The following is a 16,924-nucleotide window of genomic DNA, read 5'->3' as shown; positions in this document are numbered from 1 at the left end:
AGATTTTTCATTTTTTAGCTTTCTTAGGATTCTCTTCTAGGTATTAAAGAAGAGGAGTTTTTCTCCTGAATACAAAAGAAGTAGGTCTAACTTGTCAAGAAAGGGCCTAGATCAGAAGAAAGAACTTCATTGGTGTTATTGTTATGCATTGCTCTGAATTAGGGAAAGATTTTACTTAGAAAAAGGTATCCTCTGAAGATGTTAAGAATTATTTTGATAGAATCCATTTGAGATAGATAATAGCAGTACATGAACTTGCATGGGAATTCACTTTTTTCTAATGTAAATTTCTATGTTAGCTGTATATAAATATTTAATAAATACATGAATTAATGATAACTTTCAAATACAGATGTCAACATTTAAAAATGATGACCGAAACCTGGGTCTCAGCTCTAATGTAAAAGGAACATTTTTTGTTACAGTTAATGTTTCTAGATTGGAACTGGAGAATTAATTATAAGAGATTAGCAGAAGTAACAAGTTTAAACCTGAAAAAGTGTCTGGTCTTTAACTAATGAAATTACCCATCAATTGCCTGATTCTCCAGTTGTCATACATGTAAAAAAATCCATAAAACAGGATAGAGTTATTAGTAATGTCATGTCTAGTGTCATTAGTATATCATAGTATTAACATATAATACAGTATCATTACTGGGGCTTCCCCAGTGGCTCACCTGTAAGAATCTGCCTGCAATGCAGTAGATGCAAGTTTGATCTTGGGTGGGGAAGATCCCCTGGAGGAGGGCGTGGCAACCCACTCCAGTATTCTTGCCTGGAGAATCCCATGAACAGAGGAGCCTGGAGGGCTATGGTCCATAGGGTCACGAAAGAGACATGACTGTAGCGACTGAGCATACATGCACAGTATCGTTACTATATTAGTATATAGTTCTGTTATTAATGTAAGACTTGGATCCTTTGCTAAAGATGTTTTTGGGTGAGTATTTCAGTGAATAATTATTTCAGTTACCTTTTGCTGCTTATCAAGCACAACCCACTCCAGTATTCTTGCCTAGAGGATTTCCATGGACAGAGGAGCCTGGAAGGCTACAATCAATGGGATCGCAAAGAGTTGGGCATGACTGAGCGATTAAGCACACACACACACACACACACACACACCACACACACAAGTCATTCTAAAGCTTGATGGTAGAAACCAACCACCAAAAACATTTTTAGTGTCTCTCACAGATCTATGGTTTTACCAGACTCCAGCTGGGCAGTTTTCGAGTCTCTTTCATGCACTGTGGGTAGATGACCTCTGGCATTGGAGTCATCAGGAGACTCTGCCAGAATGTTAATGGGGTTGGGCTTCTTTCCTTCTCCTTGTGGTGATCTCAGGGGCTCTCCTTTCCATATGGCCTCTTCAGAGTCTCTCTAGCAGGGTAGCCAGACTTCCTACTTAGTGGCTTGGGGCTCACAAAAACCAACATTCCAAGAGGGTAGAAGCAGCAGCTACCAAACATTTTAAAGATGTGACGGGCCAGGCGTCATGTTCCTTCCAGTGCATTTTCTTGGTGAGTGCAGGTTACAGATCCACTAAGTTTCAACCTGGGAGAGCACAAGGATGTAAGGGTGGGTTCTTTGGGGGCTGTTTTTAGAGATGAACTACTAGAGTAATAGACCTTAAAATGCTTAATTTTAGACTATTTATGTTAAGTCTGTGGTAGTGAGTTTAAACTTCAATTCTAAGGGTAATCAGGCATAGTAACCGAGAATTTCTACATAAGATGTAGTCAGCCAGCAGTATATAAGTACAACTATACTAAGTACAGTATATAAGTACAACTATACTGCTCTAAGCACATCAGCTATTCAAATCTTGTTCAGATCTAGGCCAGGTGGTCAGCTGTCTCTTGATGCTAGAGGGCCATGTGGCCTACAGGGACAAGGAGGCTTCTTTGGGTAGGAACTGGATGTGGTGGAATCCCTCTTGCCAGTCTTGCCTATCCACACCGTGCCAAAAGGTGTAGGGGAGTCTTAGGCATTGAGGAGTCAGGATAGCGCCTCCTCTGTGAGATTACTGTTTGGGAGTGTGAAGAGGGGGAAAGCTCTCCCGTTCAGTCCTCCTTGGCAGTAGAGCTATATACAGTGAATGTCAGTCACAGTTGTGTCAGGGAGCTTAGAGATCACTAAGTCTAACCTCTGCCCCATGAACTTAATCTCACATTTCCTCTGGCATGTTCCTCAGCAAGCTAGAAGCAAAGCTATGCTTTTTTTTTGTCCCACAAAGTATCAGAAATGATTGCTTTTCCTTTAGAAAATGTCTTCTCAAGTCCATGTTCATTTGGTCACCCGGATTTCACTGGCTCTGATTTTCATCATGCTATTGCAGAACGTGCAAATAGAAGCATTCACCAGTTGAAATGTGCCCTGAGAGAAGGTGATGTCACCGTTGGAGAAGATATGCTAGATCCTTCTTTTAACACCAGTGTAGGAAATGAGGATGCTGGAAATGCCTGGCGAGAACTACAACACAGCCACGCCGGTAAGTGTGAATGTCAGTCCTAACCTGAATGACACAGTGAATTCTTTAAACTCCATATAGTAACGACGCCAGTCTGTCCTCTACTGCTAGGATTTTAGTCAAGAAACACAAAGCAACTAATCTAGTTCCGTTGCTTTTTCTTTTCCCCTTTGACTTCCCTATGCCTATAGGATATCAAAGCAGTGATTTCTTAAGGTAATTCCAAGCTGCCTCTCCAGCCTCATTTTTCTGTCTTCCTTTCAACTATTCATCTTACAAGCCATGTTCTATTCATGCCACCCTATGGTCACGCTTCTCTGCTTTGCATGAGCCATGTGTTCAAACTGTTTTTTTCTCACCCTTTTCTGCATGGTGATCTCCTATACATCCTTCACACTCTCTTCTCTGTGAAAACAGGCACAATTAACATGCTTCCTCTTCTTACAGCATTATAGGTAGACCTAGAGCTTCTTATAGGTAGATTTAGAGCTTATAATCCAGACCACCTGACCTGCCTCTTGAGAAACCTATATGCAGGTCAGGAAGCAACAGTTAGAACTGGACATGGAACAACAGACTGGTTCCAAATAGGAAAAGGAGTATGTCAAGGCTGTATATTGTCACCCTGCTTATTTAACTTATATGCAGAGTACATCATGAGAAATGCTGGGCTGGAAGAGGCACAAGCTGGAATCAAGAGTGCTGGGAGAAATATCAATAACCTCAGATATGCAGATGACACCACCCTTATGGCAGAAAGTGAAGAGGAACTCAAAAGCCTCTTGATGAAAATGAAAGTGGAGAGTGAAAAAGTTGGCTTAAAGCTCAACATTCAGAAAACGAAGATCATGGCATCTGATCCCATCACTTCATGGGAAATAGATGGAGAAACAGTAGAAACAGTGTCAGACTTTCTTTTTTTGGGCTCCAAAATCACTGCAGATGGTGATTGCAGCCATGAAATTAAAAGACTCTTACTCCTTGGAAGGAAAGTTATGACCAGCCTAGATAGCATATTGAAAAGCAAAGACATTACTTTGCCAACAAAGGTCCGTCTAGTCAAGGCTATGATTTTTCCTGTGGTCATGTATGGATGTGAGAGTTGGACTGTGAAGAAAGCTGAGTGCCGAAGAATTGATGCTTTTGAACTGTGGTGTTGGAGAAGACTCTTGAGAGTCCCTTGGACTGCAAAGAGATCCAACCAGTCCATTCTGAAGGAGATCAGCCCTGGGATTTCTTTGGAAGGACTGATGCTAAAACTGAAACTCTAATACTTTGGCCACCTCATGCGAAGAGTTGACTCATTGGAAAAGACTCTGATGCTGGGAGGGATTGGGGGCAGGAGGAGAAGGGGATGACAGAGGATGAGATGGATGGATGGCATCACTGACTCGATGGACACGAGTTTGAGTGAACTCTGGGAGTTGATGATGGACAGGGAGGCCTGGTGTGCTGCAATTCATGGGGTCACAAAGAGCCAGACATGACTGAGCGACTGAACTGACTGAACTGAACCGAATCTTGTTTTATATCTGTTAGTTATATATCTCTTGCTCAGTGGATTCTTACCTCTTAAATGATAGAGATTTTCTCATGTTTGTTTTTGTGTGTCAATAGCACATTTTGTGATGCATAATACACAAACATTTGTTAGACTGATGGAAGGATAGATGGGTGATGATAAACTATGGGTTTAAAATAAGGTGAATAAACTTATTGCTTTTCCTCCATAGTTAATCAACTCAAAGCTTTGTTGCGCCAACAAGCAGCTAAGGAAAGTGAGGTATCTCTAAGAAGACAAGAAACATCCCCTTCGGTAGGTATCACCATTTACGACCTGACAAAAGCATTATTTTTCTAACTATGTTTTAATTTTGTGTATCATTTTAGTAATACATGTGTTAAAAAGATACTGAGCTGGACATGCTAATAGCAGAAAGTGTTAAAAGAAATGGTCTTCCCTCTGATAATTATTTTGGCGAAAGAAGAGACTTCCATGGCAGAGTGGATTCTGATTTTTTTTATTTATTATTCACTTGAAAAATGTGAGTGAGGAAATAGTTTGGAGAATTTACTTTGCAACTGTTAGCAAATATTTTTTTAAAAGGAACAATATATGGAAAAGTTTAATCATTGCTTTTTTTTAGAATTTATTATTATTATTTATTTATTTTTGGCTACTTCAGGTCTTTTTTTTGGGGGGGGGATACTGCATTTTTTTTTTCTTTTTTTAAAATTTTATTTTATTTTTAAACGTTACATAATTGTATTAGTTTTGCCAAATATCAAAATGAATCCACCACAGGTATACATGTGTTCCCCATCCTGAACCCTCCTCCCTCCTCCCTCCCCATACCATCCCTCTGGGTCGTCCCAGTGCACTAGCCCCAAGCATCCAGTATCGTGCATCGAACCTGGACTGGCATCTCATTTCATACATGATATTTTACATGTTTCAATGCCATTCTCCCAAATCTTCCCACCCTCTCCCTCTCCCACAGAGTCCAAAAGACTGTTCTATACATCAGTGTCTCTTTTGCTGTCTCGTACACAGGGTTATTGTTACCCTCTTTCTAAATTCCATATATATGCATTAGTATACTGTATTGGTGTTTTTCCTTCTGGCTTACTTCACTCTGTATAATAGGCTCCAGTTTCATCCACCTCATTAGAACTGATTCAAATGTATTCTTTTTAATGGCTGAGTAATACTCCATTGTGTATATGTACCACTGCTTTCTTATCCATTCATCTGCTGATGGACATCTAGGTTACTTCCATGTCCTGGCTATTATAAACAGTGCTGCGATGAACATTGGGGTACACGTGTCTCTTTCCCTTCGGTTTCCTCAGTGTGTATGCCCAGCAGTAGGATTGCTGGATCATAAGGCAGTTCTATTTCCAGTTTTTTAAGGAATCTCCACACTGTTCTCCATAGTGGCTGTACTAGTTTGCATTCCCACCAACAGTGTAAGAGGGTTCCCTTTTCTCCACACCCTCTCCAGCATTTATTATTTGTAGACTTTTGGATCGCAGCCATTCTGACTGGTGTGAAATGGTACCGCATAGTGGTTTTGATTTGCATTTCTCTGATAATGAGTGATGTTGAGCATCTTTTGATGTGTTTATTAGCCATCTGTATGTCTTCTTTGGAGAAATGTCTATTTAGTTCTTTGGCCCATTTTTTGATTGGGTCATTTATTTTTCTGGAGTTGAGCTGTAGGAGTTGCTTGTATATTTTTGAGATTAGTTGTTTGTCAGTTGCTTCATTTGCTATTATTTTCTCCCATTCTGAAGGCTGTCTTTTCACCTTGCTAATAGTTTCCTTTGATGTGCAGAAGCTTTTAAGGTTAATTAGGTCCCATTTGTTTATTTTTGTTTTTATTTCCAATATTCTGGGAGGTGGGTCATAGAGGATCCTGCTGTGATGTATGTCAGAGAGTGTTTTGCCTATGTTCTCCTCTAGGAGTTTTATAGTTTCTGGTCTTATGTTTAGATCTTTAATCCATTTTGAGTTTATTTTTGTGTATGGTGTTAGAAAGTGTTCTAGTTTCATTATTTTACAAGTGGTTGGCCAGATTTCCCTTCAGGTCTTAGCTGTGGCGCATAGGGTCTGTGTTGTAGTAAGCAGGATCTTTCATTTGGTGTGCAGGCTTCTTTCCAGTTGTGGCATATAAGGGCTTAGTACTTGTGGCATGTGGGCTAGCTGCCCAGGGCCATGTGGGATCTTAGTTCCCCTTCCAGGGATCGAACCAGTATCCCTTGTGTTGAAAGGCAGATTCTTCTAGAAAGATGGTACCAATGATCCTACATACAGGGCAGCAAAGGAGACACAGACATGAAAAACAGATTTCTGGACTCAGTGAGAGAAGAAGAGGGTGGGATGATTTGAGAGAATAGCACTGAAACATGTACATTACCTTATGCCGTATGTGGATGACCAGTGCGAGTTCAGTGCATGAAGCAGGGCACCCAGGGCAGGCCGGTGTTCTGTCACAACCTGGAGGAGTTGGGTGGTGAGGTAGGTGGGAGGGGGTTTTAGGATGGGGGAACATACGTATAGCTATGGCTGATTCATGTTGATGTATGGCAAAAGCCATCACAGTATTGTCAAGTAATTATCCTTCAATTAAAATAAATAAATACATTTTAAAAATAAATAATTAAAAAAAGAAAGAAAGGCGATTGTTAACCACTGGACCACCAAGTCCCTAACCATTGCTTTTATAGAGGGGCATATCTGTATTTTTATTATTTTCAGAATTTACTTTCTAATTCTAGCTCTCCTTTGTTTATGTTAAATGTTAAGTGTGAAGTATGTAATATTTTTCTACATTTAAAAATATATAGTTACAAAATTGTGTGATATGAGAAACTGTACTCTGTTTCTTCTGCAGCTGTTTTCTACTGCTGTTGCTTTCATGGAGCATATTATTTCTGAGTGAAGCAGTGTGAAATAAAGCCTGAGATAGGTGTGAAGGAAGGGTGGAAGTGAGGGAGGGTACTGTGAGGGAAGCGTATATGTGAGGAGAAGCTGGGCGGGAGGGAAGAGTTCTGTAGAGAAAGGGTACTATGAAGCAAGGATTTGGCCAGGTTTAAATGGTCAAAATAGTCTATGCTTTAGGGTGACCTAGGGGCTATCATGTACTCTCTGTGAGAGAGTTCTCACAGGGTTTTTATAGTAATAAGGTAAGATCACATATTTAAAATTCTTTGGAAACCTATGAAGTATGACACAAATAGAAAATGTCATGGCAACAATAACCACCTTGCATTTTCAATATCTGTGACTGTTGGATACCCAGGCTACATGCTGAAAACTTGAAGACATGTCACTTGCCTTTACTCACAGCTGAAATGTCCTAAGAGGACCCCCATATTAACACTTCATTCCAGCCTGACACAGACTTTCATGGTTAATTCCCACTGTAGAGAAATGGACTACATGTTCCTATTCAATATTTATAGATATAAACTATAAAAAAGATAAAATATTTCATCATTCAGTGAATTTATTACTGTTTACTCCTAGTTTCTAGAATGCTCTTAAGCATATATGGGTGGAGTACTTTTAAGTCTAGTAGATTAAGTTGCTGTATCTGTTGAATGCTCAGACATGCTTCTTAGCATTTTTAAGATAATACTGAGCAGTGATATTGCAAAACTGATTGACTTTAGATAAGCAAGAAGACTCATCAAGATGATCCGTTCAATATATACAGTATATACCAATACATAGGTCTATTTATATTGGCTCTCTGTGAAGGAATGGAACTTAGACCCTAAATGTATACAACCTACATATGATGATTACAAGCCATAATAGTAAGTAGCTTTTGAAGACTGTACCCCTTAGAATGCAGTTTCATAGCCAGTATGATATATGAAAAATATGTGGCTGTATTAAGAGTGAAATGAGGCAGTGTTGAGGTAGAAAATATGTCTAAACATTATTACTTGTTCTTTTAAAATATGGACATTCAAACTATGATAAACATACAAGTGATTGTATGTGAACATTTTCCACATGATACTAGCCTGTTTTTAATTTTCACATTGATTTTGCCCTATGTATACACATAGTACGGAGAAGGCAATGGCTCCCCACTCCAGTACTCTTGCCTGGAAAATCCCATGGATGGAGGAGCCTGGTAGGCTGCAGTCCATGGGGTCGCTAAGAGTCGGACATGACTGAGCGACTTCACTTTCACTTTTCACTTTCATGCATTGGAGAAGGAAATGACAACCCACTCCAGTGTTCTTGCCTGGAAAATCCCAGGGACGGGGGAGCCTGGTGGGCTGCCGTCTGTGGGGTCGCACAGAGTCGGACACGACTGAAGCGACTTAGCAGCAGCAGCAGCATGCACCAAACCCCTTTCTATTAATGTCAATTATTATAATTAGTTGCTTTCTACTTACCACAGATAATTCATTTAATCAACATGTATTTTGGTTTTAAATTTATTAAATGTGGCCAGAAGCAAAGCTCTGCTTAATTATTCTACCATGAGAGCTGGTACTTCATCATTTATAGGAATTTGTGCTGTGTTGAAAAACAAAGTGATTGTGTGTCTCACCTCAAACTTTCCTCTGGATTCATCTGACTGGTAGCCCTTCATTTTCCCTTTTCCTAACTTACTCTTTTCTTTAAATAATATCATGGTAGTAGTAATAGTAGTAGTAGTGGTAGTAGTGGTAGTAGTGGTAGTCACTCAGTCGTGTCTGACTCTTTGTGACCCCATGGACTGTGGCCCACCAGGCTCTTCTGTCCATGGGATTCTCCAGGCAAGAATACTGGAGTAGATATATGACTTATAAATCATTTTACAATCATTCTAGGATAAAGTAAGATGGATATTAAAAATCAATTACAGGACTGCTGCAAAAGTAAAGAGAATTAACATTTTTTTTCTAAAGTCCTCAGCACAATGTCTCACTTGCATGTATATCTGCTTCAGCACTCTAGTTCTGGAGGCTCTAGAGCAGCATAGTCTCCAATTGCCTTAAGTATTAGGGTCAAAAATAAAAAACCAGGTTTTGCTAGTGTACTTCTTTGTAGATAAAATTTTACCTCATTGACACACATTTGGCATCAGACACTTGTCTAAAGAATCCCTTCTTCAGGCAGCTGTTCTGCAGTTTCAGCTAGCAGCCCTCTTCTATGGTGATTTCTTAAAAAGCTGTCCCTTCATCTCAAAATTACTGAATAGCACGTCACATTTCCAGATGGCTCAAATGGGTGGTTCATCCCAAGCCAAATTATACTACTCGAGCATTTTTCCATTTGCTGTGTGCTTTTTACAACCATTTTCCTTTTCCGTCTTTAAAAAATAGTTTTCGTATTCCTGAATCTTATCTATTTATAGAATTTATAAGATGAAATAATACTGTTAGCTGCACTGTGATTTAGTCTATGTTTATTTTATGTTTATATGACATAAGTGCTAAATTGAGTATGGAGACAGTATTAACTGATTCTTTGCTAAATCCAAACATGCTTCATTTGTTTTCCTTTTTGCCTTAGAGGTCATCAGAATGTGAGGAAACCAGTATGCCTACTGTGCACAATCTTGTTCCTATCATCAATGACCAGTCTCAGTACATTTATCATTTAGAGGCAGAAGTCAAGTTCTGCAAGGTAAGTATCCCATTAAAAATTTAAGCCAGACTATATGAAATTTGTTATTAATCATAATATCTTGTGTGAAAAATTGCTATTGATTAGTCTTCATGTTTATAGCAACACCTTGATGGTTGCCATCTTTCTGTGATTGAAAAGTCTGATGTGTAATGAGAGCTTCTCAAGCTTGGGATGGTACTCCTGACCATGCCATTCCTGAATACTTAATTTCCCAGTAGTTTATAATTATATAGTAGTCTGTAATATTTTGATACTATTCTCTTATGTTTTGGAATTTTTCCTTTCTGTTCTGTTTGCTTTAGTCCAGCTTATGGGAAATGCTTTGAAATAGTAATACCACTCATTCTCCCACTCTTATCAACCTGTTGAAATTGTAGTGTAGCAAATAGGGATTCTAAGCTGGTAGACTGTATCTACCCCTTGTCAGTATAAAGGTTCTTACTGTAACTTTGAATGAAGATAGCTCATGGGGGTACTGATACTTAAAATCAAGAAACCAAATGTTGTCACTTATGGCTTATAACACTAGATGTTATCTATTGCATGACTGTATGAGGTTTAGTAATGTTTTTAATGCCTTCCGAAAGTATGTTAGTGTCTTCGTTTTTTTTTAATATTAATACATCAGATTATGTGATATTTTTATAGAACTTAGTGATATCTTTTGTATCGTGTATTATATTTTCAACATATGGTTCCTCTTCCAAAGTGTAAGTCTGATATGTAGCTTAAGAGGCCTTTAAATATTTCATTGTCAGCTTTTCAAGGGAGTTTCCTGATCTTGGCATGTCATTTCTCCTTGTTCTTGAAGGATACACTCATTACTATACAGGTATTCTTGGATTACTAGAAAAGCTGAAATAGTATCCTAGGACTCATTCCATTAATAAGCTTCTATTAATCGCTAAAATGCTGTGAGTAAAACCTGAAAGATATTGTAGGGGAGATAAAACATTAGCTCTGCCCTTTTAGTGTCTTTGGTTGGGCCTTTGAATTAAACCGACATAAGATAGATTAACAGGATAAAAGGATACACATTTATTTAATGTAAGATTTATGTGACATGGGAGCCTTCATAAGGAAGTGAAGACCTGAAGAAGTGGTGAAACCTAAGTGCTTTTGTACTTGATTGAACAAAGAGAGGCAGCTGTGGAAATGTACCGAAAATATGTGGGGAGGCTAAAGAAGATGAGTTCTTTTAACAGGGACTGTTTGTACAGATTTCTCTCAGTCTACTCCCTGTCTCTGGTGATAAGACTGTTCTTTCTTCCTGGCATAGGGAGGGCATCGTTCACATGGGAGTTTTAGTCCTGCTTGCTGGAAAAAAAGGGGAAGTCAGAGCAGACTTGTGCCTGCTGTTTTTCGCAGGCCCTTAGCTCAAGATAATTCTTCCAGAGTGGCAAATGTTGAGATGGCAGATTCTTCCACTGTGTAATAAAAATCGTAATAAACTTACCATCTAGTTGAGAGCACTATTACCTATGAGAATCACACCAATATGATAGTAAAGATACAATGTGGTCCTTTATTTTGTGGTATAAACTATAGTCATAATAAGAGAAGAAGGTTACTAAAAGCTCACTGTCTTTGAGGATGTTTTTATGGGAGAGAAAAATCTTACGGTGTAGGATTGTTAGATCAGCAGAAGGGAGATGAGAGAATTTTAAAGGAAAAACAGCAACAGTGGAAGAAAATATTCAGGATGAATATGATTTATTTACGGGGGTCATGAGGCATCTAGTCTACATTCCTTCAATGGAAGATATCTCTTAGAAATTATTAAAATAATGCTGAATTGGTTAAGTAGAAGATTGCAAAATCCTTGAAAGTCAGACAGAGTATACATTTGATACATATTAACAAGGAAGCAGGATATTGAGAGTAATGTTTGAGGGTTTAGAAACCTGATTAGTTTTTTTAATTAATAGATTTTGTTTTTTAGATCAGCTTTAGGTTTACAGAAAAAGTGGATGGAAAATACGTAGAATTATCCTGTATTCCCATGTACTTTATAGCTCCCAGCAGTTTCCTCTGCTGTTTACATCATGCATCAGTGCAGTATCTGTGTTACAGTTGATGAGCTAAACTGTTACATTATTATTTAGTAAATTCCTCAGTTTACATTAGTGTTCACTGTGTTTTACATTCTATAAGTTTTCTAAAACATGTAATGGTATATATCTACCATTACAGTATTATAGAGAATAGTTTCACTGCTTTAAAAATCATCTGTGCTCTGCTTATTTATCCCTCCTTTCCTATCCTCTAAACCCCTGGCAACCACTGATCTTTTTACTGTCTCCGTAGTTTTGCCTTTTCTAGAATGTCTTGTAGTCAGAGTTATACATTTTGTAGTCTTTTCAAATTGGCTTCATTGCCTTAACAATATACATTCAAGCTTCCTTAATGTTTTTTCATGGCTCCATAGCTTATTTCTATCATTGAGTAATATTCCATTGTCTGGATATAGGAATTTTTTTTTAACTACTCACCAATTGAAGGAAATCCCACTTGCCTCTAAGTTGTGACAACTACAAATAAATCTGTCTTTTTTTAAACTCATTTTGATAAATGCCAAGAAGCAAAATTGCTGGATCACCTGTAAGAGTATGTTTATTTTCATAAGAAATTGCCGTACTGTCTTCCAGAATGGCTGTGCCATTTTACTTTCCCTCTAGCAGTGAATGAAAGCTCATGACGTGGAACAGTCCTTGCGAGAATTTGGTGTTGTCAGTGTTTTGAATTCTAGTGTATTAGAAATATGTGATGCTATCTTGTTTTAATTTCAATTCCCCGATGACATACAATGTTGAATATTTTTTAATATACTTATTTTCCGTTTATATACTCTCTTTGATGAGGTGTCTGTTCGGGTCTCTTGCCCATTTTTTAATTAGGTTGTACATTTTCTTATTGTTGAACTTCAAAATTTCTTTATATATTTTGGATACCAGTCATTTATCACATATATCTTTTGCAATTCTTTTTTCTCAATTTTGGCTTGTCTTAACAGCATCATAGAGCTGAAGCTTCTAATTTTAATCAAGTCCAGCTTATCAATTTTTTTCTTCCATGGACTGTGCCTTTGGCATTAAATCTAAAAATACTACCCAACCCAAGCTCACCAGTATTTTCTCTAATTCTTTTTCTAGCTTTTCGATAGTTTTGTGTTTTGCATTTAGATCTGTGCTCCATTTTTAGTTAATATTTGTGAAGGTGTAGGATCTGTATCTAGACATTAAAAATTTTTTTTTGCATATTGATATCCATTTGTTTAACACCATTTGTTGAAAAGACTATCAACATTGAGTTACCCTTATTCCATTTTTTAATTAATTTTATTGGAGTATAGCTCCTTTAAAATGTTGTGTTCGTTTCTACTGTACAGCGAAGTGAATCAGCTATATGTATATATATATCCCCTCTTTTTTATTTCCTTTCCATTTAGGTTACCACAAAGCATTGAATAGAGTTCGCTGAGCTCTACAGTAGATTCCCATTAGTTGTCTATTTTATACATAGTATCAGTACTGCATATTTGTCAATCCCAATATCTCAATTAATCCCCCTCCCACTTCCTTCCTTGGTATCCATATGTTTGTTCTCTATCCATTGTTAAAGACCGTTGACTGCATTTGTGTGCGTCTGTTTCTGGGCTCACTATTCTGTTTCATTGATATGTTGGTCAGTTCTGTCATAAATATCACACTGTCTTGATTACTGGAGCTTTATAATAGGTCTTGAAGTCTGCCATTGTCAATCTTCCAATTTTGGTCTTTTCCTTCAATATCATATTGATGATTTTGGGTCTTTTGCCTCTTTATATAAGCCCCAAAGTAGTTTGTAAATATCTACAAAGCAACATGCTGGAATTTTGACTGAGATTGTGTTGAATCTCTCAAGTTAGGAGGAACTGATATTTTGACAATATTGAATCTTCCTATCCATGTACATGGAATATCTCTCCATTTATTTAGATATTACTTGATGTCTTCATCAGAGTTTTGCAATTTTGTTCTTACAGATCTGATGCATATTTTATGCAATTTATACCTGAGTATTTAATTTTGTTGGTGTTAATGTAAATGGTACTGTGTTCTTAATTTCAAATACCAATTACTTATTACTAATATATAGGAAAACAATTGACTTTTATATATTAACCTTGTAATGTGCAACCTTGCTTAATGATTTATTTTAGTAGATTTTTTTGATTTTTTGAGGTTTTCTTCATAGACAATCATGTCATCTATAACAAATATAGCTATCTTTTAAAGAATTTCTTCTTTTATAGCTTTTATTTTGTTTCTTGCCTTATTATTTTAGTTAGGACTTTTAATATGATGTTGAATAGAAGCGATAAGAGGTGACCTCCTTGTCTTAAGCTTAGTGGGAAACTACCCATTTTCTCACAGTGAAGTACAGTGTTAGCTATAGGTTATTTGTAGATGTTTTTTTACTAAACTGAAGATGTTTTTTCTTTATTCCTAGTTCATTGAAATTTTTACCTTGAATGGCTCTTGGATTTTGTCACTTGCTTTTTTTACATCTATTGATATGATCATTTGATTTTTTTTCTAGCATGTTGAATTATTTTGATTTTGAAATATTGAGCCAGACTTGCATAGGTAGATTAAATTCTATTTGGTCCTGTTGTATAATTCTTTTTATACATTGTGGGATTTGATTCACTAATGTTTTGATGAGGATTTTTGCATCTATATTCATGGGATATATTGATCTGCCATTTTTCAGCCCTGTAGTCGATTCACCTGGTTTGGTTAGGATAATGCGGACTTCGTAGAATGAGCTAGGAAGTATTCTCTCAGGTATTTTATAAAATATATTTTGGAGAATTGATCTAATTTCTTCTTAAAATGTTTATCAAAATTCACCAGTGAACCAGTATTAGGACTGGTACTTCCAGTTTTGAAAGAGGATCAATTATTTATTCAATTTCTTTAATACAAGTAGGCCTATTCAGGGCTTCCCTAATGGCTCAGACAGTAAAGAAGCCGCCTGCAATGCTGGAGACCTGGGTCAGTCTCTGAGTTGGGAAGATCCTCTGGAGAAGGAAATGGCAACCCACTCTAGTACTCTTACCTGGAAAATCCCATGGACAGAGGAGCCTGGCAGGCTACAGTCCATGGGGTCGCAGAGTCGGACACGACTAAGTGACTTAATTAGGCCTATTCAGATTAACTGCCTTTCCCTTTAGGGGTTTTGGTAGATTGTGTCTTTCAAGGGGCTGGTTCATTTCCTCTAGGGTGATCAAATTATGGACTTAGAGTTGCTCATAGTGTTCCTTTATTATCCTTTTAATGTCCATAGAATCTGTGCATGTGTGCTAAGCTGCTTCAGTCGTGTCTGACTCTGCGCAACCCTATGAACTCCTCTGTCCATGATTCTCCAGGTAAGAATACTGGAGTGGGTTGCCATGCCCTTCTCCAGGGGATCTTCCTGACCTAGGGATCAAGCCCGCATCTCTTATTTCTCCTACAGTGGCAGGGGGGTTCTTTACCACTAGCGCCACCTGGAAAGCCCCATAGATTCTGTAGTGGTATCATTTCTGAGATTAGTAATCTGTGTCTACTCTCTTTTTTGTCTTGATTAGCCTGGCTAGACTCTAATCAATTTCATTGATCATTTCAAAGACCAATCTTTTGGTTTTGCTGCATTTCTCTCTTGATTTTCTGTTTTTAATTTCATTTGTTTCTACCCTAATTTTTATTATCTTTTCTTCTACTTAAAAAGATTTAATTTCTTTTGTTGTTTGTTTGTTATAGTTTCCTGAAATTATCGTTTTGAAATCTTTATTCTTTTTAATGTTTCCCCTGATTTAGTAGCATCTCACAAATTTTGATGTGGTATTTTCATTTTTGTTTAATTCAAAATAATTTAAATTTTTTTTCTTGAAACTTATCCTTGACCTGTATATATTTAGAAGAGTATTATTTAATCACCACATATTTTGGGAGTGTCCCAGCTGTTTTTCTGTTATTGATTTCTAGTTTAATTGCACTGTGGTCTGATAACATACTTTTTGTGATTTCCATTCTTTTTAATTTGTTAATATATGGTTTTAGACCATAGAATATGGTATGTTTTGGTGAATGTTATGTGTTAGCTTGAGAAGAGTGTATATTTTGTTGTTGTAGGATGAAGTAGTATATAAATGTCAATTAGACCCAAGTGATTAATGGTGGTGTTCAGTTCAACTATGTGCATACTGATATTTTGCCAGTCTGCCAGATCAGTCAATGACTGATCGAGGGATGTTGAAATCTCTAACTGAAATAGTAGATACATCTATTTCTCCTTATAGTTCAATCAGTTTTTACTTCATGTATTTTAATGCTGTTGTTAGGCACATATACGTTAGGATTATTATGTCTTCTTAGAAAATTGAACTTTTTATCAATATGTCATGCCTCTTTATTATCCCTGATATTTTTTCCTTACTATGAAGTCTGAAATTAATATAGCTACTCCAGCTTTCTTTTTTTTAATTGTTCTTATGTCTTTCTTTTTAAAAATATCTATATTTTATTGAAGTATGGTTGACTTACAGTGCTTCAGGTGCATAGCAGGCTAATTCAGTTATACAAATACACATATATTATTTTTGAAATTATTTTCCATTGTAGATTATTACAAGATATGGACTATAGTTCCCTATGCTATACAGTAAACCTTTGTTGCTTATTGCATATCTATTTGTTTAATTAGAAATCTAGCATTCTGCTCATATTAAATCAAACAAGTGGAATAATACTGTCATAATTTTTAGTTATGCATAAATTCATAAGCTTTCTAAAATGTATACATTGCACATATTTATGTATACAAAAGCTTTTCTGCTACACTTGATAAAGGCTAAGAAAGAACATCAAAAAAAAAAAGAGATGAAGAAATTGAAGAACATAAACTAAATGAAATGAGCACTGAATATGAAATGGAAAAAGTGAAACAAACTAGATAAAAGTAAAAGATCATCATATAGTCCAGTTGTTTTTAAACATGATTGCTCCTTAGAAATGTATCTGGAATTCTGGAGAAAAAAATAGACAAATGCTCAGTAGCTTTCTTTTGATTTATGTTAGCATGGTATATCTTTCTCCATTACTTTAAAGTATCTGTGTCTTTAGATTTAAAGAAGGCTTCTTGTAGACAGTGTGTACTTGGGTCTTATCTTTTATTTACTCTGGAAGTCTGTCTTTTAATTGATATAGTCAGAGCATGGATGTTTAAAATGATTATTGATACAGTTGGCTATCTATAATACCTGCCATATTTTTTACTGTTTTC

General features: G+C 36.8%; 1 protein-coding gene across 11 annotated transcripts in view; it reads left to right on the top strand.

Moving 5' to 3' along the window:
• SDCCAG8 (serologically defined colon cancer antigen 8) overlaps positions 1-16,924 on the top strand; it is a 251,399-nt gene that overhangs the window by 9,814 nt on the left and 224,661 nt on the right. For 9 of the 11 annotated variants that reach the window (XM_027564711.1, XM_027564712.1, XM_027564710.1 and 6 more), the window contains exons 2-4: positions 2,344-2,496; positions 4,209-4,291; positions 9,500-9,613. In XM_027564711.1, coding sequence (XP_027420512.1) covers positions 2,344-2,496; positions 4,209-4,291; positions 9,500-9,613 — 350 coding nt within the window. Of the gene's footprint in view, positions 1-2,343; positions 2,497-2,666; positions 2,692-4,208; positions 4,292-9,499; positions 9,614-14,987; positions 15,030-16,924 lie in introns of those variants that run through there. The other 2 variants (XM_027564713.1, XM_027564714.1) reach the window with 2 other exon arrangements.

The sequence above is a fragment of the Bos indicus x Bos taurus genome, chromosome 16 (assembly GCF_003369695.1).
Source record: "Bos indicus x Bos taurus breed Angus x Brahman F1 hybrid chromosome 16, Bos_hybrid_MaternalHap_v2.0, whole genome shotgun sequence".
NCBI lineage: Eukaryota > Metazoa > Chordata > Mammalia > Artiodactyla > Bovidae > Bos > Bos indicus x Bos taurus.
This window is presented reverse-complemented; position numbering and strand designations above follow the sequence as displayed.